This window comes from Macrobrachium nipponense, chromosome 15 (genome assembly GCF_015104395.2).
Source record: "Macrobrachium nipponense isolate FS-2020 chromosome 15, ASM1510439v2, whole genome shotgun sequence".
NCBI lineage: Eukaryota > Metazoa > Arthropoda > Malacostraca > Decapoda > Palaemonidae > Macrobrachium > Macrobrachium nipponense.
Window position 1 is genome coordinate 55274784 of NC_087208.1, and position 26908 is coordinate 55301691.

The window sequence follows — 26908 nt, forward strand, 5'->3', positions numbered from 1 at the left end:
AATCATCATAATGCTTGCTTTCTTTTAACTGAGCAGTCAGACTCTGTGTCTGTGCCAGCCAGAGTAGTATTGTGAATACACATCTCTTTGCGAGGCCTTAGCTGAGAAAACGGGCCAGTTTCTCTTTGGAAACTACTTCAAAGTCAACCTTCGGGTTACAGTTCACTTCAGTGCCTTGTGGTAGACTAGTCACAGGATAAAAGGCTTACCCTAAAAAGAAATGGCACAGTTTTGGTGTTAAGAGGACACAAAAATTTAAATCTATCTTGGCAGAGGCAAGAGAGCGCCCAGTCCTTACCTACTGTGATTTACCTTGCAACCGAATGAGGTTCTTCAACCTAAATGGAAATTGAATGGTCAATGGCAATTACCAGTCTCTACAGAACTTGCATAACCCTGCACGCTAAGACTTTACTGAGATAGTCACTGGCTTGACAGATTGTTATTTTATTGCAACCTAAGCTCTTAGCTCAAGCACCAAGACCTATAGTCATCTCTGAAGACATTCACTCTTGTCATGACATTTTTGAAGGAACCTGGACATCTAAAATATTAACAGATGGAGTTTCAAATGTATTTTCACCATAAGAAAAATGTTTTTGATGGGAAATGGGACACAACAATGAGCAGCAGCTATGTCCAGATCTGGACTCCACTAAGTTACTTAGGGTAAGTGCAGGCTTTAACAATGGTATAACATAGAGAGGCCAACTCATCCACAATGGTGTAGGAATGCAGTCCTCAATAGATATTTTGCCAGTCTTTAATGATGCAAGAACCTTGAGAACTTCACAAGCATCGCATGGCAAAAACACCTAGTGGCATAATAACAAAATTACCTAAAAAATATAGTACAAATGTTTTATCGGGGTAAACAACAACAGTCATTTAGAAAATGAAAAGAATTTAGGGTTGTGCTTACCCTTTGCAGTTAAGACACTATTCATTGTTACTTTTATCCACTCACTATTTCATTATTGCAAGGTACACCAAGAAACTAAAGGATAAATGTAGCTGGCTGTCTTACATTGTAAGGCTACACCACACAGAACTTTCTCACGGGAGCAGCAAAAGTTGGCCTAGAGAAATGTGCTCAAGGTTCTACATACAAGCGAATACCTTGCAATTAATAAACTGCAACAAATACTTTGATTTTTCATTGTACTGAATGTTCCTAGTTACCAATACATTCCCTCACTTTTCCAGCGCAAAAGATCATACTTTCTAGCTTTCAAATCATGTGTGCTGCTATCTTACCTGCTTCTTGGTGCACATATTTTTTTATAAACATTTAGTCTGGAATTAAAAATATTCCATAAAAATGTTCACCATGCATAATCAAGGTGATTTAAACTACAATCACTTTAAATTTAAAACATCAAAACTCAATTGAAATATATTCAAGTTTGTTGAGTGTAGTTTGTTAAATCTCTTGAGCAAATAAAACACATTCTGGGTAGCACCAGTATTATAAATATGCCAAGATGCAAAAGCCAGCGGGTTTCCACGAGAAATAGTCCTGTGTGACACTATTATTAATTACTACCCTGCTTCTAGAACAATGTTCCAGCACACTGTAACACTGTAACACTGCAGCATAGCTGACACGTCGGTACAGTAACAACAGAAAAGTTATATAAGAATAATGGATTCAACTGATAATTACCAAAAGAGCAATTTAGGATATTACATTCTTTAATGTTTCTATATTATGCCAAATTATACTTTGGCTTATGAACCTGAATCAATATTTAAAATATTCTCAGTCAGTCCACCTTGGTTCTACAGTATATAGTCTAATAAATCACAAACTGCCAAGCTAGCCCACTTGGGAACAAATCTGTGAAAAATTATCTTTCGTACTAGGGGCACATCCCACAAAAACTGCAAGGGCCGTTAAAGAGTTAAAACTACTCTACACAGTAGATAGTCAGCTTATGACATATGCAACGATTCGACCAAAATGTTGGTTAACATTGCTGCTAACGATGTATTTATAGGCCTGCTGGAGGTGTTGCATTGTTTTAAAAAGAAAAAAAGTTCTGCCTGTACTCGTTGCTTAGATGACCCGGACCTATTTTATATAATGTGTAAGCTGTGCGTGCATATGCATCTACCATATACACATCCTTCTGGTCACATAATATCACATCGAAATGATTCAAAAGTGATCATAATTCAGCTGTCACCTCTTGGTTAGATTCCTGGTCATCTTGGTCCAGTCTCTTACGTTTAGCAAAAGCGACTTCTAAATCTTCTAGAGATCTTTCCTTTGTCTCAGGTAACCAGAAGAATGAAATGATCGCAAGAATGACATTTGCAAAAGCAAAGAGGCACAGAGTCCCTCCCAACCGTAAGTTCTCCAACAGCCAGAAGAATACATAATTGACGATGAACATAAGTAAACAGTAACTAAAGGTAATAACCGATGACCCTACTGAACGAACTGGAGTTGGCAGAAGTTCCCCCATCAATATCCAAGGAATTCCAGCCTGGCCAAGGCCAAACGCAGCCACGTATATCAGCAATCCGGCCAAAGGAACCCAAGAAGCACCAGGCATTTCCATCAACAAGGTAAAACCAATGATGAGTTGAGACGTGCCACAGACGACGGTGCTCCCGATCAGGAATGGTCGTCTGCCAGCTTTGTCCAAGGCAGGGACAGCAATGATCGTTGTGACGACACGGACACACCCGAGCAAGACCGTACAAAGGAAGGCGTCCAACTCGACGCCAGCTTGTCTGAACATGTAAACAGAATACGAGAACAAAGCTGTCTGACCGCTGATCTCTCTAAGAGACAGGATGGACAGAACAAGCAAGACTGGAAGGATGTTTTCCCTCTTACGCAACTCGTGGACCTGTGAGCATGTAATAAGGATTTAGCAATTTATCTACTTTCACTAAATAAATATATTTCAAGATATGTTTCAAATTACATATCGTCCATCACTAAAATACAAAAATGCAGTTGCACTTCAAACATGATAATTACAATTTCACCCCAAAAGGACCACCCTCTCTATCTTTCTCTTTCTATACTTACTTGTGACCATGCCGAGACTTGAACTTTACTGGTACGTGTGAGACGTCTGAGCTCGTTGTTCACGTCATCACTTTTCCCACGAAGTCGCTGAAGGGATGCTTTAACATCGTCTATTCTATTCCTCCTCATAAGCCAGTAAGGTGACTGTTCAATAAAGAATGGCATTACTACCTCTTCAAGTTTAAACCCATTTTCTCATTCACTGACAAGCTATTCTTAATACTGAGATAGTATATCAACGTATTCAATAAAGTAGCAACCATGAAGTGTAAAATGTATCAACAGTTACCATAGACCAAACCATGAACGCAGATGCAGATATTCACCTCTGGTATAAAGATAGCGAGGAAGAACAGAGGAAGAAACGGCACAGCGCACATAGCAGTCACAACCTCATACGAAAAGAAGTTGGCGAGGACGTAAATGATGAGGACGCCCACTGAAATGATGAGCTCGGGTAGCGCTGCAATGGCTCCCCGTATTTTGGGTTGGCACAGCTCGGCAATATAGGCCTGGAAGAAGCTCTTGAAGAGGTAGGTGCTGATGCACAGCCCAATGCGACAGAGGTAGAGGATGCTCAGGAATGACGTGAAGGCCATCAAGAGCCACAGGCCAAAGGTTGGGAACAGGTTTATGAGGAGGAGTCTCTTGGGGCCAAAGTACTCCACCATGTGTCCTGAAAGCAGGGAAGTGAACATCCCTACGATTCCTTGGACTGAAACTGGAAGGAAATTTGGTATCATTTTACATGCATGTGTGTGTACGTTTTTTTACTAAAACAGAGACAGGCATTTCTGTCAAGAGTATACCTGAAAATAAGGCGTGTTTATGAAACACACCCCATCAGTACCATTATCCTAATTGACTTTTGACATTTATGTATGAGCATGATTTCACTCTGCAAATTAGTTTCATTAGATGATTATGCATGACAAATTTGAAGTCTATCTATGCTAGTTTACTCATTTCAGCGAAGGTAAAACATTTAACCATGACGCTTGAATATGCTGAGGGCCAGACTGACATACAGATATATGAGCAGTCAGGTCAATTACTGGATACTCCCAGATGGTAAACTGGGGCCATGAAATTAAAGCTAACAGTGAAAATGACCCTTTAGGATATATCAAAACCACCTCTACCTCATGTAGTTCTGACAACCCATATACTAAGGCTTCCTGAGTTTAGTAAGAGATTCAGATATCTAAATTTTAAAAATGAAAACATTCCAGGTATTTCTTCATATCACCCACTGCATCAAATCCCTAGCTTTCTTGGTTGGGTGGAAATCTTCTGTCTACAGCCAAGTTCCGGCATTCAAGCAGTGCACGCTCTGATCTTTTTGAAACTTCCTCTCCTCATTCAAGCCAGGGCTAGACAAAGGCATTAAGTCGCCCATTCCATGAGCCTTTTTATTGAAATTGACTTAACGCTTAGGCGGCTAGGCGCTACTCTTACCAAGCCACGCCACATCTTGGTCTGTGACGTTGAAGCTTCGAGGGTTCTCTTGAAGTTTCGGCAGTACCACAGGCCAGGCGCTTGTGAATCCGGTCATTAATGTGGAAAAGGCCACAACCAACCCAAACAGTACCTTGGAAAAACAGATTATGAAACTGAGTTTGTTATTAAGGGAAATGGTCCCTTTACCAATAATCAAGATGGTGTAGCATTAACGAAATATTTTATCAATATTTATAAAATATTGCCTGTCTAACTTCTGTGGGGGGGTGGGGGCTTCAGTAAATTGGTAATACAATTAATCCTTGTTTCTGGATAAGGTACTGCATAGTGGTGAAGAAAACCCACTTTTTAATCCAGAAGTTTTCTTCACTAAACTCAAAACAGATGGTACCTGTCTTATGACACTTCCTGATGATACGAACTCCTCATCTTTCTCCTGTGATTCTGTCATGGTGCTTCGATGATGATAACTTCCAGTACCTGAATGGGAGATAGATCCTATGAGAGAATCTCACCATAATTCACTGCTTCCTAACACTACACACAATCCTCATCAGAAGTGAACCAAAACCCCCATACTCTCTGCATCACTCTCCTCTATCCTGCACTGCACGTAAACCCAGGCTATCTCGATATAATGGTATTTACTTTCCAATAAGTCAACTCCATTTATGCAGTACTTTCTGGGCGGTCTTCTCCTCTTTCCGCCAATCAGTTTCAAATCACATCCTCTTTCCACAAACTTATCGTCTCCCATTCATTCCAAAAGGCCATACCATCTCAAAACACTCTGGGTTATTCTGTCACAAACTCAAAGCTTTTTGACCATTTACTCCCGAGTATCTCAACACGTCTCACCCTTTCCGTTTTTCTTATGCCCCTTATACAACGCAAATACTTCAACTATTATTCTTTCATTTGTGTTCAACACCTTCACCTCACTTCCATAAAGGAGAATTGGCTTAACAATCTCTCCATACACTAACCTTTGCTTCCGTAAACACTCCCAACTCTTTCCGACATTCTTTTGCACATACCCTGATGCCTTCCTTGCTTCTCCTATCTGCCACTTAACTCTTATCTCATTTTATCAAAATCCATTAATACTCCTAAATCAGGGGTTCTTAAAAGGGGGTATTCATACCCCTTGTGGGTATGGGAACCACATGCTGGGGGTATGGGATTTGATCTCTAGATATTTGCATATAGTATTTGATTTTAATGTGTCATTGTATACATGGGTACGTTTTGTAAATAAATAACTATATAAAACTATAAATGCTTTAGATTTTCTTGTATGTTCTATTCCTGGCTATTCATACCTAAAGCGTGTTTTAAACTAATTATATGAAAATTACAATGTCAGCAAATAGGACTCGAGTGGACTTTAATAAAGGGGGTATGGAACCATATTGGACAATTCATTGGGGGTCTGGAGTCATCAAAAGGTTAAGAACCCCTTTCCTAAAAAACATAAAAGAAGCTACTGCTTTCACTCTACCACTATCCATATTTACGTCCATTGTCCCATCTTCCAGGTTTCCCTTGAACCTCCTAATCTTACTCCTGTTTGCACTGACTTTCACCTTTCTGGATATGCAAGCATTCAAACTCTTCTTTCACCAACGAAAATTAAAATAAATACGATATATTTTATGAGAAATTATTTTTCGTTACTATCTAACATGCACATTAATTATTTTTTTACTTTTTCATTCTAATAAATAAATCATAAAATTTAATGTCCTACCCTAAAATTCCTGTATGTATCTTTAACTCAACGCAAAACACCTTTTTTCAGACCTTTTCAGGCTCTTCCATAGACCTTTCCTACCACCCCATCATCAACAACATCAAAGTAGTTTGTAAGCTTACTCCCCGAGTAACCGAAAAGCTCTTACACAAGAGGTGTAGTACAATTAAAGATTAGTTTAAACTCAACTAATCAACTCATTTTCAAACTTTCCATAACCTGGATCTCTTGGGAATCAGTCCCATCAGAGATGAAGATATTGAAACCGCACAATTAATTCGCATGAGACTTAGAGTAAACACGACAGAGACAAACGAAATTGCAAATTGCATTAGCTCGAAACTAGAAGTCACGAACGCAATCGCTGCCCGAAGGCAGAACAGAAAAGTAACAGCCGTGTGATGCTTGTCGATAAAAACTGATAAGACAGTGAGATACAACAAGCACCGTCTTATCAGTGTGAGAATATCCGAGAACAGATTGTCTCTATCCACGAGAGCGTTATTTATTATTACCGAGATCTATATGTAGTGGTGCAATGATTAATTTTATATCTTCAAGATCATCTTCATTAATATCTCTCTCTCTCTCTCTCTCTTCTCTCTCTCTCTCTCTCTCTCTCTCTCTCTAGTTCTCGTAATTTCCCGCAACCACTGTAAAATAACCAAGTCTAGCATTGATGCCATTTACCATGACATTCTCTCTCTCTCTCTCTCTCTCTCTCTCTCTCTCTCTCTCTCTCTCACTAGTTCTCGTAATTTCTCGCAATCACTGTGAAATACCCACGTTTAGCACTGATACCAATTACCATGACAGTCATAGACGAACGGAGCATGCGCAGAAAAAAAAATGAAGTACTACGTGAATAAACCAAAAAATTAAAAAAAAAAAAAATACTCTACCCCTGCCTAAAAACAACAAAGAATTCTCAAACTTTACAAACAAGGAATCATTTTAAGTGGAGCTTACTATACCATCTCGACTAGATATATATTTTCAAATTACAGGTTTATTAATGTTCTCTGCATTGGTAGATGTCCTCTAGACCAGAGGTCCTTAACCTTTTTTCTTTTTTTCTATTTTTGATGACTCCAGACCCCCAGTGAATTCCCCAATATGGTTCCATACCCCATTTGCTTTAAGTCCACTTAAGTCTATGCATTGACAATATTAACTTAATATACTTAGTTTAATACATACTTTAGGTATGAATAGCTAGGAATAGAGTACACAAGAGATTCATAAGCATTTATAGTTTTATATAGTTATTTACGAAATGTACCCATGTATACATTGACACATTAAACTCAAATATATGCAAATATCCAGAGATCAGGTCCCATACCATCAGCATGTGGTTCTCATACCCCCAGGGGGTATGGATACCCCCTGTAAAGAACCCCTGCTCAAGACGATTTAACCAAAGATACTGGGCCTAAGAGTTCAATCAATTAGCTGGGTATTAATGCCATACAGTTTTTGCTTGTTCGTAGAGGGTAAACCCTCAACCCTCACTGAACCTTATATATATATATATATATATATATATATATATATATATATATATATATATATATCTATATATATATATATATATATATATACCCTAGAGGGTATATTTTTTTCACATTTTCCCTAATACTGAAACAAAATAAAACTTATAATACTCTGGTCTTGTTCTGCCGCTGAATAAAAAGAGTTCAACCCCAAACTCAATACAACTCCTTTTATTTAGTAACTTCTTTCCAAATAAATTAGCTTTATATAAACTGTAGTACTACTAGGCTTCCGTTAGGTTGCTAAGAGAAGTACTAGTATATGAACTCTGAACAGATTTTTCAGTTTTTAAACAATTCACAAAGATTCACCTAGGCCTCTCAAGTTAGTTTTGTCATCATCTCATTTTTCTAGTTTGTTTTCAATCAACCTTTTATGTTGCTCAAAAGGATGCTTTAAATAAACGGGGTACCAAACTAAATAAATAAGTATGCAGACCTTCACAGAAGATAATATAAAAACATTTTAAAAATATCCCCAGAATGTAAATGAAAGACTGTAGATTTTCACATGAATATAACAAAAACATTTTTTTAAAATCCACAGAAATCTTTTATATAGGTAAAGTAAGAGATCCATTTGCATACGAAGAATTACGTTAGGTCTAAGACGTTATGGTTTCTCTAGTCAAGTGACAGGAAGTTGCCAATTAGGGCTGTGTACCCGACTGTGCAAATCATCACTTTATGCCAGTCGAGGTTCGTGAAATAACAAGAATTATAAACACAAGGAGAAAGCGGTTCCTGTCATTAAATTCCCGGCAGTATGGTCGTCAATAACAAAAATTCCTGGCAGTGTGGTCGTCAAAAACAAGTAAAAAAATGCGCAAACGTTTCTTTGCATCAATCGAAATTTCCGGTCCTATGGTTGTCTCAGCCACAGCCCATAAAACTCTCAACCGTGGCCCATGAAACTCAGCCGCAGTCAGGAAGGTGATGACTATACTCTGTTTTTTTCCAACTGTCCATCCGCCTGTGGCATTTGCGCATGGCAACACTGCGTCCCGGGCTTTAAATAACATCCTATTTCGAATATTAACGGTGTAATTCGCATACAGTAAATTATTAAAACACTTTTCAGTTGCAAATGTACACCAAGACATTCTTTTATTTACCTTAAACTTACACATATAAGTTGTTGGTACCTACAGCGCTGCCATAAGTACGATTATGGTCTAACTTTAACCTTAAACAAAATAAAAACTACTGAGGCTAGAGGGCTGCAATATGATATGCTTGATGATTGGAGGGTGGATGATCAACGTATCAATTTGCAGCCCTCTAGCCTCAGTAGTTTTTAAGACCTCAGGCCAGACGGACAGACAAAGCCACCACAAAAGTTCTCTTTTAGAGAACAAATGGATCTAAATCAAGTAAAATAGTGAGTTCCTCCAATTCGAAGATTGATATATGGAAAATGATCATGTAGGAACCATATAGGCCTAGCAGTCACTACGGAGTTGAAGCAATAAAATTTCTCATTATTAAGAACATTGTATAATGCCTTAACGAAAGCAATTTAACTTCATAAAACACTGAATTCTTCAAAAAGGGGATTTTTCATTCAAGAAAAGGAATAGTGGTCTACTATAATTGCATCGGTCTAGTGTCTAATGCACCGCATCTCCGTGAATTACAGCTAAGCTCAGCTTGACTAAAATAGTCAATGTCTAATAATATAATGGTGCAAATGACATATACCCTGCATATCAAATAAGAAAAGTTTAAATGAAAGTGAAAACAGTTTCTTTTCTTTTGGACGTTATTTTCTAATATATATTTTATCATCAAGATTGACGTTCCAAAAATCTTTTTCGAGGGTATCACTACAAGGGCCACATATCCCACGAGAAAAATTGCACACGTGGACCAATGTACAACTGATAAAGTGGAGCTAATCGAGAATAGATGGACATAAGTTCACACAAGATAAAGTAAACACGACTCCCACGGCCATAATTATATGCCTCAGCGTCTAGTCTCACGAACTTACAGGAACACTCGTAAACCGTAATAACACGGAGGTTAATCTATCGTTTCCCACATTACAAAAGCACTAGGCTTTTAAAGATCAGAAAGGCTGTGAAACAGATGAAAAAAAGGAACAGTCAAGGATAATATAATTGTGTAAATAACAACAAATGATTAACGGGAGAGACTATCCAGCCTACGAATGACTATAAATGTAGGTACCATCCTTCGTAAGTGATGAGAAAAGCCTTCGGCGCCATTACAATACAAATATCTGGTAAAATTGGTCAATATATATATATAGAGTATAATATATATATATATATATATATATATATATATATATATATAATTTTACACACACGAAATACCCAATAGGCCTAACCTGTGGCGGTTCTAGATAAAAAAAGAAAACTACGAATTTCCTAACCGAATAACTTCCACAGTATTGTTCTCTTCATTTGCATACAAAATTATATATATATATATATATATATATATATATATATATATATATATATATATATAATTACAACGCATCGCCCAGCTAGCAAAACTACTAAAAATGAACAAAAGTATCGACACGACGCTTTGGAAACGATGGAACAGGAGAACCCAAGGCCTTGGGAGAACCATAATAATTAAAGATTCAAGCGGCTCGGAACTGTGACTAACTAACTTTTCTTCTTTTTCGTCATGCGGGTCTTCTGTCGACATTTGGTTTGGGCAATTGAAGGCACCTAAATTACATTTTATTTGTTCGTTCGTGTTGATACATTTATTATTTACGACTTTTCTTTTGTTTGCTACTTTTGTCACACGTGATTTTATTCCCGTTTTCACTTTTGTCCATTTTAGGGATAAAGAAAAAACTTATCGACTCCATTGGAAATCTAACACTTCTAAAGGTTTTCGTTAAACGAAAACCTTTAGAAGTGTTAGATTTCCAATGGAGACTAGACGCTGAGGCATATAAATGTATTATCACTTGTATTTTATTTCCATTTATTATTTAATATGCTCCATGGCGAAGCTTATAGCATCCTTTTTCTTTAAGTTTAAACACACACATGTATATATATATATATATATATATATATATATATATATCAATTTATATATATCTATATGTTATATCTATATAAATATATATATATATATATATATATATATATATATATATATAATATATATAAAGGATATATATATATCAGACATTTGCAGGTTAATGCTTGTATATGTATCATGGTAATATGATAATATTCATTATATATATATATATATATATATATATATATATATATATATATATATATATTATATATATATATATATATATATCAGTCCATTACGTACACACACACACACACCGCCCCAGTCATGCACTGTTTCACTGAATGAAGTATCCTAAAAGCATGAATACTAACTGTTGACAAATGTGTTTGATGAATAGCCTGAAGATATGCTCGATGTAGCTAAATTTGCAAAAAGTTAAAAACCGTAAGGCAATTGCAAAATTTAGCTTATTACTAGAGAATAGTGTTTTGTAATTATTCATTTAATTCTACAGAATACCATGGAATTAATGGCCGTTTTCTAAAGGTTAATCAGGCATTTAGTAACTCACAGATGCAAACCTGTATTCTATAGTTATAGGCTTACAAGTACATGCGTACAGGTATAGGCCTATATAAATGTGGTCAATACCAAACTATCCTCGAGAAATGGTTCTTCTTCTTCTTCATTTCCTGTGATTTGTGGAGCAACACTGGATGAATGAAAAGCTATTCTTGAACCAAACAGACAAAAAGACATCTTCCATTCCTATGGCCCTCTCAAGACAATTCATTCAAACAAACTTCTCTACAGAGCACTCATCCTACTAGTAGATACTACCCCGTTGGAAACAATTGGTTAACAATTAGAGGGAAGTCGCGACGCATTAAAAACGTCACGACATATATAGGTGCGTTTTAATGGCGAAATCAAGCGCGTGATCATATCTATATACGTACAATGTCTTCAGTTGCCTACCGATTTGGGGAGCTGTGTGAGACGTCACGGGCGACAGGTGTCTTCCTTCCCAGAGAGGGGAGACGCTATTCAAGAGCAGTGCTCATGCCCGGAGGAGCGAGTTACTTGTTCCCTCCACTGTTGCTTACTTAGGAGTAAATCATCTAATGGAGCTGGGAGCGAGCTCTCTTGGCTCTTGCCCGCTCCTTCTGCGAGGCTATCATCGCCATTATCATCATCATCATCATCCCGGAAGAAGAGTTGCCATGCGTTAACGTTCCCAAACTTGTCATTTTTTCCCCGTACGTACCCTTTGGATAATTTTAGTTAAGTCTGTCTGGTATTATGCGGTTTTGCCTTTATCTTATGTCATCAGACTGTGAAGTGTGCCTGGTACAACGTTTTATTTCGATGCCAATGCGAAATATTCGTATGACGTGAAGACCAATATGACTTCATTGCTTCTCACGATCAAAATATATAGAATGCTCTCCTTTATTCTATAATTTACTTTGCTCACGATATATTCTATAAAGTCCAAGCTTCGTATCAAAAGCCTGTCAGCTTTTATTCTTTTATTTCGTAAACACAGAAAACTCAGTGACGTCGATAATATTAACGAAATCAGATCTCCTTCTAAATTACTTTATTTACTTTTGCTATCATGGATAACCGTAATGATCTGGCTTTTCAAGACACACACACCTATACCTGATGTGCAAAGGCAGCCTTTCTTCGGTGATGCTAATCAACACTGCAATATCCAGACATATAAGCTATTTCATATTTTACTCACAGTTCCTTCTCTCAACAATCCATCTACGACATTATTCAAGAAGCAAGATTAAAAACCCTCTGTTCCGAGGCCTACTCACACCAAAACCAGTCACCCTATAGGTACTACACAGAAGTTGATGGAGTTAGGTATTCCTCAAGGTGGTGTTCTTAGTCCTACCCTTTTTAATGTTTTGATGGATAAAATTGCGAGGCATAATTTTCCTGCTGGTACTGAGATTATTGTTTATGCTGATGATATTTTGATACAGTGTGTTAGTGAAACCATTTTAATAAGGGCTATGGCAGAATTACAGAATTTGTGCATGCACATGGGCTTGGTGATAGATGAAGAAAAGGGCAAATTTCAGTCAAGGATGGTTAATAGTAATACGGTTGCCATAAATGGTAAAACTTTGGAAAAAGTAATTAGTTATAAGTATCTAGGTACGTACACTGGATTTAACAAAAGCTCGGAGGAAATTAATTACTTGAAAAATGTTTGTCTAGCTCGAATGAGACCTTTACAGGTGTTGGCAAATAGAGGTAACGGTGCTGGTATTCCTGTTTTAAGGATGATGTATACATCAGTACGGTGCGTTCAGTTATAGACTATGCATCACCTGTGCTGGTGAATTATTCGAACACAGAGTTGAGACCTCTTGAAATAATCCAGAGTAAGGCAATGAGAGTTATTTTAGGTTGTTCTATGAGTACTAGGATTGAAATCATGAGACTGGAATTGAATCTACCGAGTGTTGTTGACCGAATACAAGAGGTAGCGGCTATGGCTGCTCTTCGTATAATGAGAAGGGGAGAAAGAACCTTAAAGAGGGCTGTTGACAGTTATTCAGGCAATAGAGTTTGCCCTGTTAAATATAACATGTATTTTAAGAAACTGTATAATATACTGATGAAATATATCATAAAATTTTGTGTAAAATTACAAGAAGTAGCTCCAATGAAGCCGTGGTTGTGTTACAAAATTAATGTAAGTATTTGTAAACTTGACTGTAAAAAAAGTAAGTGCAACACATACGAATTGAAACAATTAATTCTGTCTAAAATCAACACATTACCTAAAGCTAATAGTATACATATGTACTGTGATGGTTTAGTGAATGGTATCAAAGTTAGATGCGGGGTGGTTATAAGGGAATATTATGAACATGATGCGAGTACCGACGAGACCTGTCAAAAAGAATAGAAGATAAAACTTCTACTACTACTGCTGAATTACACGCCATTCATGAAGGGTTAACCTTTGTTTTCGTTGATTGCCAGAGTGCTCTTCTTGCGCTTAACTCTAGATATCCAGTTGACAGGGAATTAGTAAGTGTAAAGAACTTGTATATGCAATAGAAGATCAAGGGTATTTTGTCAAGTTTTTCTGGGTACCATCTCACGTTGGTATTCATTTGAATGAGATGGCAGATAGTTTGGCAAAGGATGCTACAAACAAAAATAATATTGATACAGAAAGCACAATGACTCTGAGCAGAATAAAAAAAAAGGGCTAAAAATCAAGAGGTCTTGTTGGGAAGCGGCTGAAATTCGAAAAATTTTAAACAATGGTAGTGTCAGTATGAGACACTATTTGTTTGTGTCTGAAAACAGCAATATTGTATATGGTAGGGCATTGTCTAAACTAGATACTTTAATAATGAGGTTACGTTTGGGATATAAATATTCTTGGGAATACATTGATGATGAAAATTCTAAATGTATATTATGCGGTGAGTTACGGAAACATACTTTACAACATTATGTTATGGAATATAATGAATTATCAGAGTTTCGTAACCCCAGAATAGATGATGTAACAAATCAAGTATGTTATTTTCTGAAAAATGATGTATGTTCCAAAATTGTAAAGAAATTTCCTAATTTATTTTGGAATATATAATTGTGAGCCATTTACCTGTCCTTTAGTAGGATTTTGTATAACTTGATTTTTTGTACCTTTTCTTAAAATTTTTCTTTTTATATAACATTTACTTTTGTTATATTTGTTTTGTATGGCTTTTGCCTATTGTAAATTTGCTTTAGTATATCAACATTTGATTTGTATAAAATTTGCATTATAGCTTGGCATTTGCTTTTGTATAAATTGAGTTAAAATTCTCCTCATGTAAAATATTTGCTTTTCATTATTGTTTTTTATTTTTATTTACGTATTTTTTGCCTGGAATCTTTTGAATTTTGTAGCTGAGTATGGCACCATGCTGCTACACTCCATTTGATGTATATCAATAAACTTTTTGAATTGGAATTGGAATTTTGAGTTTCCGATAGTCCTTTGCAAGCTACCTCTTCTACACCAATATGTCCTAGATACCTTGCAATAAAATTATGTCAACCTATACTTTACACTTACTATATATCTTCGTAGTTATCAAAGTCTCGTGATAAATAACTGATTCAGAATCCCCTTCCTTGCATAAACCACACTGGCTGGAGCCAGCTCAAATCCATTGTCACGCTCCAGTTCATAACAAATTCACCAGACTTTTCTCTTCAGCGTATGATATTGTGAGGGAAATGGTGGCCGGTAAAAAGTGTCACAGGTTAAAAAAAAGTCACAGGAAAAAAAAAAAAAAAAAAGTCACAATTTTGGTTAAGAAAAAAGCCACATTAATTTAAGGTTTTTTGTTTGTGTTTTTACGGTAATCCACACCGGGTTGGTACTAACTCGGTTTTTTTCCATCTGTCCATCCCCCTGTGGTGTTTGCGTATGGTAACACTGCGTCCCGGGTTTTATATAGTTACATTCAGCTTACATTCAACAATAATAACATCCCTTTTCGAATATTAACGGTGTAATTCGCAATCAGTAAATTATTAAAACACTTTTCAGTTGCAAATGTACACCCAGATATCCTTTTATTTACCTAAAACTTACACATAGCGTATCTATCTAAAGCCCGGGACACAGTGTTACCATACGCAAACACTAAAGGCGGGTGGACAGATGAAAAAAAAAATAGAGTATAGTAACGTGAATTTTTGTACCGTGACTTTTTATTCCTGACTTTTTCTGTGATTTCTTTTTTTTTTTACTTGGATTCAGGAACATATTCGTTACGATGTTTTAAAACTAAGGTTGGACAACCAAGCTGATCCAGTAGTACTAGAAATTCATCATCTACTTATCTTGTCAAATGTAATCATAAGGTCACTTTAAACATTATATAAAAATAATACAAAAACTTCTCTTGCTTTCATTCATTCCTCTTACAACAATTATTCTCTTGCTACTATTAACCGTTTAGTTGCTGAGAACAGTATAGAAACGACGCGATACCTGTGGTTTATGCTCTGATAAGACATGATCCACAAAATTGCATAACTATTCGAGTGTAAATTTATCTCTACGTATGTTGCAGTGTGTGTGGAAACTGGCGAATTAGTACTAATTACCACCGACGCGGTTTCTCGCAATTTCTTTCTTATACTGTTTGACCTCCATGTCTTAATACCACAATGTGAGAGGTGAATATAGTCTAATGCAGAGCGTAAAATGACAATAGTGATATAAAGCTTATTATCCATGGGCATAGAGATCAAGAAACCTACATGATTTCCTAGTTCGAAAACTGTGAAGATCTCCGAATAGGAGCCGACATAAATAGATATAGAATTTAGACCAAAGGCTTATACGCTGGGACCTATTGGCAGTAAAAAGGTTTGAAAGGTCTAATAGGAGAAAAAGCACGCAGTTGCACCATTAATCAATTGTTAGGAGATGGTTGAAGAAGGTCATGGGAAGAAAGAGCATTAAGAAAGGAGCTACCGTAAAAGGAACGAATGGGGTTGCAGCTATGGGACGGTTCAAAGAACCTTGAAAAAAAACTTACAGAGTAACGCATTAGGCTCACTGACGGCGCCAACCCCATTAAGGAGAAAGCCGATATAATAAGAAACTATGCTAAGAACAGTAAGAAAATACGAACCAAAACAAAGACGCCTCAACGAGCGCTCTTGTAAAGTGAAAGGATTGTTAAACCACAGAGTGAGGTAGTTAGTACTAGTGTGGAAAGTTGGAGAAGATTATAATATTAATAATAATATAACAATGATAAAATTAAGGGCCTTATTGTAGTGCGATGAAAATTAATTATATAACAGAATGGAACCGAAAGAATTATGAGACTGTTGTCACCCCCCACACACACAAAAAAACGGATCAATAGAAGGCCAAGTCAAAAGTACTAGGATACTCTGTTTTTTTTTTTTTTTTTGTTTTTTTTTTTTTTTTTTTTTTTTTCCATCTGTCCACCCGCCTGTAGTGTTTGCGTATGGTAACACTGCGTCCCGGGCTATACATAATTACGCTCTGTGTAAGTTTTAGGTAAATAAAAGGATATCTGGGTGTACATTTGCAACTGAAAAGTGTTTTAATAATTTTGTGTATGCGAATTACACTGTTAATATTCTAAATAGGATATTGTTATTATTGTTGAATGTAAGCTAAATGTAACTATCTAAACACAGATATAAAAGCCTAGATGCCGCATCGGCCGCTAGCTGAATAGGCTGGCGCACGTCATCAGGCCCGCCATCTTGGCGCGGTAATTCAAACAATGCAGCAGGCTGCAGTATATGACGTTTTTTCGCCACTATTCGCTTAATATTGCACGGATTTTCTTGTCTGATGGCTCGTTACAAAGCTTACATAATTCCCTACAAGGATCTAATAAAATAAAGTTGTTCCTTATTGTTTGAAAGTTAACTTACAATGACTTTGTTTTAGCAGGTAGGGGGAAGGGGGCTAGTTGTACACAAATGTTAATATTTACCCATAACTATTGCTGTAAACAATAATTTGAAATGCTGTGATAAGACAGCCTACAAAAAAAATGGTTAAAACAATATTGTTTAAGGGCCATTAGGTCAATAGGGTAAATCGTGTATGTTGGACACTAATTTGATGTTTCTAGATTTCTTTCACTGCATTATAGCTATGTAATATTAAAGTGTTAATCTGGTCCTTGTAATAAGAACTAAATGGCCAAGCAAGGCACATAATGAGTTTTTGTTGATGTTTTGGTATAGCCTGCTAATTTCATATCAATGCATATAGATTATCATTACAATGTAGTATCATTAAACTGTTGGAAACAGCAATGAAAAAAAAAAAACTTGTTTAAACTGCTGGGAATATTTATAAATAAATGCACAGATGTACAATAAATGTTATATATACATTCAATGTAAGAACAAATATCATGAAAATAAATCATTGTGCAATACATTTTGAGAGTTGTTACTTCAAAGTATAGGCTTAATGACCCATAAGGCCACCCATAACTTTAAATTTATACATGTGTGACCAAACCAATGAACAGTTAGCTGAAAAAAATTAGACTGGCCTTATGATTGTGGCCTAGGCTGAAAGGCTGTGTGTGTTTGGGGGGGGGGGGGGGGTGTACTATGACTGGGTATACAGGGTTGCTTGTCAGGATTGGCTCATTTTGGCAATTTTGGTCTATAGATGGGTCCCCTTCTGGAAGGGTAGAAGTATAGAGATGGCCCAGGCCCTTATCCCAAATAAGGTATAATAATTTGGGTCCTTGACAACACAGGTCTAGAGATGAGCTATATTGAACTGTTAATGCTTGCCATAATGATATATCCTAGTCTGAGCAAATTAAAGTAGTTTTGTGAAAAATTTAAGTTCTATATAATTATTTCACCATATAAAATTAGGTCTAGAGATAGGTCACTTTTGCCACTAGACGAGGTCTCTTGATACCCCCTAAATTTTCCAAAGCCAGGTCTAGAGGTCAGAATTCACTGAGGAGCATCCCGTTCAAAAAATTGGAAGAAACCCCCCCCCCCCCCCCCCCCCCCCAGGCTCAAAGGAGCAGGCAGAGATGCAAAGGCTAGATAACACAGAAATCCTAGTTATTCTAGGGCCTACTGTAGTATATCTTAGGCTCAACCCTACAGTTTTTATGACTTAAACTTGTAGGCCTGTGCCAAAAATTATATTGGGGGATTTTTTAACAGAGCACTTCGAGAGACAAAGATTTTACTTAAGTTGCACAGATCCATAGCTGTAGGCCTACTTTAGTAATCTGTCTTATCACAGCATTTCAAATTATTGTTTACAGCAATAGTTATGGGTAAATATTAACAATTGTGTATAACTAGGCCTCCTTCCCCCTACCTGCTAAAACAGTCATTGCAAGTTAACTTTCAAACAATAAGGAACAACTTTATTTTATTAGATCCTTGTAGGGAATTATATAAGCTTTGCAACGAACCATCAGACAAGAAAATCCGTGCAATATTAAGCGAATAGTGGCGAAAAAACGTCACATACTGCAGCCTGCTGCATTGTTTGAATTACCGCGCCAAGATGGCGGACTTGATGACGTATGTCCGGCCGGCCGATGCGGCATCTAGGCTTTTGTATCTATGTATCTAAAGCCCGGGACGCAGTATTACCATACACAAACACCACAGGCGGGTGGACAGATGGAAAAAACCAAGTATAGGCACGTATAGAAAAAAAAAAACAGTTAATCAACTATTACGAATAACACACATGAAAATAAAGGTGTCACAACTCTCGTTAGGCCTACAAACCGCAAGTTCATTGTGGGAAAATCAATAATCCTCAGAGTATCTAGATCCATCTACTGCTAAGATTTGGTATTCACTCCACGCTTCCGTTTTCCATGCTTTAAAAGGCTATGTCCTATCGCTTCCCTGATTTTCAAGTTACCAAGTGCATATCTTTAAATTAAAAGGAAGAATCCTGACATTTTGCGAAAGACGAAACTCCATTTCGACTCGCTCTATTATACGCACATCAAGTAAATAGCTTAATTTGGGGTAATATCAGAAAATTTCTTTTAAAAAGATGCGACACAGTTATTAGATGACACTCCAACGCGTCACTTTCTACGCGGAACCACATGACGAAGTACGATAACAGTCACGCCACTTTGGAGTGAGAAAAATCGCCTTACACTCGTTGAGAAAAAATTAATTTTTAAAAATATGTGAATTTATCACAATAACCTTCACGTCATTTTTGCTATGGTTGATGCTGACATTATACTTCTTTATCAATGTTGCTAGTATTATTACGTACTCTTGTTTTCACTAATGTTTGGTTTTTCACTCGTTTTCTTAGCTTTGACAAGTAAGATCGTACAACCACCGAAAAACCTCGTAAGCAGTCTGTCAGATTATCCGTCATGCGCACATCCATAATGACTGCGCCTAAATCCCGCGAACTTCTAAAAAAAACTTACAAAGAATGGGATTATCTTACATGAAAAAAAAGTGAAAAACAGTATAACATATGTTCTTCTCGCCAATACAGCAACCAGCCTTCTCTATCATCTAAAACCTTAAAAAAAAAAAAAAAATGCATGGCGTGATCCGACCTCCAGCTTACTCGAGGTGCGTGCTAAAATCTAAGGTCAAATAGCGCGTTCACCAACGAAAATGAAAGTAATAGCTATATTTTATTAGAAACAATTTTTCTGTACTGTCTAATATGTTAAGTATTTCTTACTTTTTCATTCTAATAAATAAATCATAACTATCCTATCCTAAAATTCCTGTATCTTTCACTCAACGCGAAACACCATTTTAGGCTTTTCATATGGCTTTCCTACCCCCCAACAAGAATAACAGCAGCAAAAGCAACAACAAAGTTGTTTGTAGGCTTACTCCCCGAGTAAGCAAAAAAACTGCTAAACGTGAACTACATATAGCAATTCTTCGTGCTTCTTTTGAAACAACTTACATCCAGTAATCAATTCCAATTCAGAACACGATTCTACAAGAATCGCTCTAGTCTCACTTCACCTCGAATTTACCAACTCAGTCAACTTTTCCTGTATCTTTTTCCATTTAAATCTACCAGCACGACCAACCTTCACATTCCCTATAAAACTTTGTTTTCGTGGTCTTATTCCCAACGTTTCAAAGGTGACGATGGAATTGGCGAGGCGAATCAAGACGAATCCTGATTCGTGTTCATTCTTCATGAATTGAATCGAGTCGATTCGCTTGCTGAAAAGCAGCCTTATTATGGCCATTTTCCATCCTGCTAACCCCCTATTTCATTCACACAACTGTCTTCATTTATATATAAAAAAAAAAAAAAATGGACAGAGTCAAAGTTCCATTTTGCAGTAGTGCTGGATACACCAAGCATCGCAATAAATGATACAAATGTAGGAAGGCGAGTTGTGGGAAAAAAAAAAAAAACCATCGGGTGACCCAAATGCCAGATCTATTGTACTACATAGAATTAAATGAATATGAAAACAGCACTTTTAAACGGCCGTTTTTTTTTTACTGTTATCTAGTGTGGCATCCAAAGTGTGCTGAGTCACTGAAAGTTTTTCTCGTGTTCCTTAGCAATTTTAACCTCACTACTATAAACGGTTTAAACACCATTATTGTCCTCGAGATGCTACTTGTTATATCCTTCATATTGGTTTGTTTGAATGTTTGCAGACAGTTATGCTAAGAGTTAGTTGTGGATTTTTATTTAAAAAACAAAAACAAAAATCCGTGATGTATAATGCTCACCGAATTGAAAATGTTGTAGTCTATACTCTGTTGACATTTGCAACTGAAAAGTGTTTTAATAATTTACTGTATGCGACTTACACCGTTTGTATTCGAAATAGGATGTTATTTAAAGCCCGGGACGCAGTGTTACCATGCGCAAACACCATAGGCGGATGGACAGATGAAAAAAAAAACACTGAGTATAGACTCATGCACAGCTACACCAACTAGCCCATTTAGTACCAACAACCAATGCGACTCAAGAGACAGTGTTCTCAGACAGTACAAAACTGCACAGGTCTGTCATTTTCCTCTGAAGGCTGATTTATCACCTGATAAGATATATCTACCATGCTCTTCAAAACTGGTTCTACACGTGCCACTTTCGCACTGTCTTGGCTCTGGGATGCGAGTCATGAGTCTAGACCTATATCCACATATGAAATTCATGAACATTTTCAGCCTTTTCAATAATTTCGCCACTGAAAATGAGTTTTCGTGTTTATTGTTAGCTTATAAGCCTCCTCATAATCGATTTATTGGTTATTTCATTTTAATCTGACGAAGCCACAGAGGCATATAGTATAGCCATGTGAAACGGCACAACAGCGAACTTCGATATTAGAGTTTTTATTTAGCCATGGTCGAAACGGCACAACAGCGAACTTCGATATTAGAGTTTTTATTTATTAACTATTATTTTTTTTCTTTGCAAAACTTTAACCTAATATTGGAAGTTAAGTCCTAAAAACTGTCAGCAAAAAAATTATACAAATGCGAGCGGAATTAAAACAAAATTATATAAATGTCAGCAGAATTTAATGAACAACAAATTTGAAAAAAGGAGAGAAATAGAGTAAAAAATAATAACAATAAACTTTTTTTTATTATTTCTACACATCCTGGCTGTGAACACCGCAATCATTTTTCTCTAACAACACTTACAGTTATGCACAAAGTAACTTTTGTCTGGGCACCTCCCGGCTTAGCTCATTAATTTTTGTCTAGACACACCCAACTTGGAACACAGTAATTTTTGTCTAGACAAATACCTGACTGCCTATCAGGGTTGCCGCGAAGTCCGCACATCGAGAAACTAGCTCCGCACCGGAAGTTGTAGTGTTAATTGCCAAGCAATGTTATTTTACTACACTAACTATACTCTGTTTTTTTTCATCTGTCCATCCGCTTGTGGTGTTTTTGTATGGCAACACTGCGTCCCGGGCTTTAGATAGTTACATTCAGCTTACATTCAACGATTAGAATAATATCCTATTTCGAATATTAGCGGTGTAATTCGCATACAGTAAATTATTAAAACACTTTTCAGTTGCAAATGTACGCCCAGATATCCTTTTATTTACCTAAAACTTACACATAGCGTAACTATCTAAAGCCCGGGACGCAGTGTTACCATACAAAAACAGCACAGGCGGGTGGACAGATGAAAAAAAAAAAACAAATTATAGACTAAATAGTCACCCTGCTTATATTATATTAACCGTATCTTTACCAGTATATAAGTTGGGTTTACTAATTAAACCTTTTTAGAGTTAGAGTTTCCCCTTTCCGAAATTCAGTTGCTTCATATCTTCTGAAACATTACGTAACTTTAATGATAGTCAAATTTAGAATCCACGGTCCAGAGATATAACAGGTCAGCCAGACAGCTCCCCAATTTTAAGCCTCTTCTGCGCACCTACGTCATCTGAGGGAGCGTGGTGGTGAGAACCATTAAGACCGTAGGTCTAAACACACCGTCAGAGACCTTTATTTTTTTATTTATTTTTTTTAGAAGAGAATGTTTTTGAAAATATGATCTTTCAAGTGTCAAAAGAATGTAAATAAAACAACATTTGCCTTTTGAAAATATTTGATCAAGTTACCGAAATTCAGTTGCTTCATATCTTCTGAAACATTACGTAACTTTAATGATAGTCAAATTTAGAATCGAACGAGACACGCGGAGAGTGTTCAGTCTTGAAGCTGATTTATTACATTCGATATATATATATATTATATATATATATATATATATATATATATATATATATATATATATATATATATATGTGTGTGTGTGTGTGTGTGTGTGTGTGTGTGTGTGTGTGTGTGTGTATAATTACTGTTTTATAGTTCTGAATGTTATATATAATTTGATGCGTAAATTAGGCCACAAAGTGAACACGGGCAAGTAAATTTATTCATAAAGTTGTTTTCAGCTAAAAGGGGGAAGTTTAAAAAAAACTGCAATGAAATGTATTTCTTTACTAAAAAACGGTTGCTTTTCATTCATTACTTAGCGTTCCCCACAGGGTCATTTCTTTGCGTTCCTCACAGAGTAAGTTGACAAGCTACATAAATCCTTCGATATTCATAAGTAGTTTATTCCTTCTTCTTTTTTTTAAGCCACATTTATCACTTAAGGTTACATGCTGTATGTTAAATCACGTTTGCTGAAGTAATAATAATAATAAACACCTAATATATAACAATAGGTCTAGGCTTAAAATCAATGCCATAAGCATTGTAAACAGACAAAAAAAACGATATGAAACATGTAGGTCTATATGCCCCCTTTTATGATTTACGGATATTTTGAAATGAGATATTTCCCCAACAGAATGGACAGCAAATTATGCATGATTTATGGTATACATGTGGCAATCCTAAGCCAAACGAATGCCCTATTTGGGGCTATGAGTTTCAAAAAATTGGAAAAGAGCACATCATAATTGGTCCTTTTTTTGTCAATAAGCTACATTAATATAAAGAAAATTCACGATTATAATACATCACTTCATACCATACTGATATCAAAACTTATTCGGTTATAATCAGTTGAATCACTCCAACTAATGCAATTGCCTGATAAATTTTTGCAGTTGTTTTCTAAATAAATAAATAAATAAAAACTCATTAAACATGGCTAAATTTACAATAATGTAAGTCAGTCTTCACCCTTAGATTAATTCCCACATTAACCAAATTTTACTAACATTATATATATATATATATATATATATATATATATATATATATATATATATATGTGTGTGTGTGTGTGTGTGTGTGTGTGTGTGTGTGTGTGTGTGTGTGTGTGTAATTACAAAGGCAAATTGAAGATAGCTGGACCTAAAGAATGCATGCATTGTAAGACATCACGTTTGGGTTACGTTATCTGCTGTTGTCAAAATCGGTTCTTGACAATCGTATGATCGTACCTATCTGATATTGGCGCATGAACACTCGAGACTAGTGAAAATGGTTCATTTTTCAAAAATATTAGTATTTTCAGAAAATATATAATTTCAATCATTTTTATTAATGGAAAAAATGTTTTAAAAGAATAAATATATATGCGGACCTACAGCGCAGCATACATGAGGAGTGCAGTCCGCAGCTCTGCATTCAATGACTCCGCGCTTTGGCAACACTGCTGCCTATGATCATTTCTGTTTAGGAACACCGCCCCTTGACATACTACACAAGTTATTTTTGTCTAGATCAGTGGTTCTAACCCTTTTTAGTGCCCTGTCCCTTTATATCTCAGGACACGAGATTTAGGGTTTCGTACCCCTTGTTGATACATACGTAACCTACCCCAGGTTAAGAACCACTGGTCTAGATATACATCACATCTATGCACAAGAGTCCAAGGGTCATGCTTTTTCTAAATACACCAATAGATTGGCTCGGGGACAATTAGGGATCGTGGGATACATAACCCAGTGAGCCAAACTTGGGGAACTTAGGATGCATGCATCATCCCTGTCATTCACTACGACTTAACAGTGCTTTAAGTCGGATTAGGCTGATAGCCCTGGGGTGGGATTGGGGGCAAATCACCCCCTCTACGACCAGATAGAAACTTCTAAGGTTACTTTAGGAAAGGATGCATCCCTGTCCTTTTACACAAAAATTTAAGGCACTTTACGTTGACGGTTCAGGGAGAAACCCACCCATAAGCATGACGGACCTGAGTAAACCTAGGTTAGACTAGGTTAAGTAATGCCCTGTTCCTGCAATTGCTACGTATTTTAACAATTCCTCTTCATTACGCCCAAAAACCTCCTCGCGGAATCGAACCAGGGATTCTTATAAAAAGCTTGCTCTAAAAAAAAAATCAAAAGTTCAAGTTTGAACCATGAAATAGCCTAGCATACATAGTAGTACTTTAGTTTTACCATTGTGTCCGTGGAAACTCATTTAAACACGTATTGTGAGCTTCGTTAACTATGTCTGCCTAATTTAAGAAATAAATTGCCCTAAAACTGAAGTGCCAATTGGAATGACGTAATTTACATACTTACTTTATGGCAGCAAAGGCACACACACACTATAGGAGCCAAGTCCATCTTGGAGCTGTCAGCCATCGCCAGTTCCAATGAAATACGCGAAACTAAAAGTTTTCATCATAAACTCTCTCTCTCACGGAAAATACAGAAGAAAATGTACTACACCGGTAACGCTCTAGAACGACGAACCTTACACAGAACCAAGCCTTAGCGGCTTAGCATAGAGCAAAAATCAGTAGACTGCAGTTACTCACTGCACTGGTTTCCGAATCCGACCACAGATGCCGCTGTAAACTTTACTGTAAAGTTTCAGGAGAGACTTTTGTATTTTTGCGCCGTCACTGTTCAACTTTAACCATCTTCATTATGAGCCTTGTTTACGTTATTGAATTTTAATTTAGTAGTTTATTGCAGAGGTAATTTCATCTCGTAACCTTGTGTGATAGACCTACTACAAATTACTTCACAAAACTCGCTGTCTATCGATTTCAAACATTTTTTCTTCTCGTACTGAAACTACATAAAACAAACTTTATTTATAATTCAACGAGGTTTTTATTTTCTGTTCCTCTCTTAGTTGAACTAGTCACTTTCAATTCTGCTGATAACGATGAAACCACATCTTTACCGACACCAAAAAAATTTATATCACACGAAAATAAATTAAAACTCGCGAACTTGCGCTTATGATAATCGTTCAAGTCCATTATATTAGGTATGAAGTTATTTGGATGGGGGGATGTGCTTTATTCAAACACCTCAATTAGAATCATTGTTTGTTTGCATGTATGGTGTTTTTACGTTGCATGGAACTAGTATAGTTATTCAGCAACGGGACCAACGGCTTTACCTGACTTCCGAACCACGTCGAGAGTGAGCTTCTATCACCAGAAATACACATCTCTAACACCTCAATGGAAATCTCGAGAATAGAACTCGCGGCCACCGAGGTGGCAGGCCAAGACCATACCGATCACGCCACTGAGGCGCCACTATACATTACACACTATTTCAGAATCACTTGATGGAGCTCTGTGCTATTAGACTGTGGTCTCTGGTTTCAAAAGTAGAGCGGTTACTTTGGTGAAATTATTCACTTTGCTGATTACTCCATACGGCAGCTTAAGAGGACCAAGTGAATTATCATTATTGCCAAGAAAAACCTATAAACTGAAATGAACTGAGTATAGAATTGAGGCCAATGACTGGGACCTATGATGCAATTCAGTGCTGAAATAACAATTTGTCGAAAATTGTATTTTTCCTAACTATACAAACCTGAGGTCCTTTAACAATAAGAATGTAACTTGCGGCAGCTGGAACTGGTCGTAAGTTTCGAACAAGGGAGTTCGATAGTTAACTGCTTGTCTGACAGTCACTGCACAGCGCGACTGGGAGGTGAAGATTCACTTTGCTTTAGCCCCAGGTAAACACAGTGTGAGGGGTGGCATGAGGTGGGACTATGTGTAAAGGACCTCAGGTTTGTATAGTT

The 26908-nt window shown here is 36.6% G+C and overlaps 1 protein-coding gene across 5 annotated transcripts; it reads right to left on the bottom strand.

Moving 5' to 3' along the window:
- Nucleotides 1-558: 558 nt before the first annotated feature.
- On the bottom strand, nt 559-25628 carry LOC135194950 (facilitated trehalose transporter Tret1-like). 5 transcript variants are annotated; one of them, XM_064221181.1, is made up of 6 exons: nt 25606-25628; nt 4899-4987; nt 4505-4637; nt 3373-3767; nt 3047-3190; nt 559-2861 (listed from the first exon to the last, which is right to left on the bottom strand). In XM_064221181.1, exons 2-6 carry the CDS (start codon nt 4956-4958, stop codon nt 2172-2174), a joined length of 1422 nt encoding a protein of 473 aa, XP_064077251.1. In that variant the 5' UTR covers nt 4959-4987; nt 25606-25628; the 3' UTR covers nt 559-2171. The 5 variants fall into 5 exon arrangements, with proteins under 5 accessions (XP_064077251.1, XP_064077247.1, XP_064077250.1 ...); XM_064221177.1 differs by lacking the exon at nt 25606-25628 and adding an exon at nt 25428-25509; XM_064221180.1 differs by lacking the exon at nt 25606-25628 and adding an exon at nt 11803-11994.
- Nucleotides 25629-26908: the final 1280 nt, after the last annotated feature.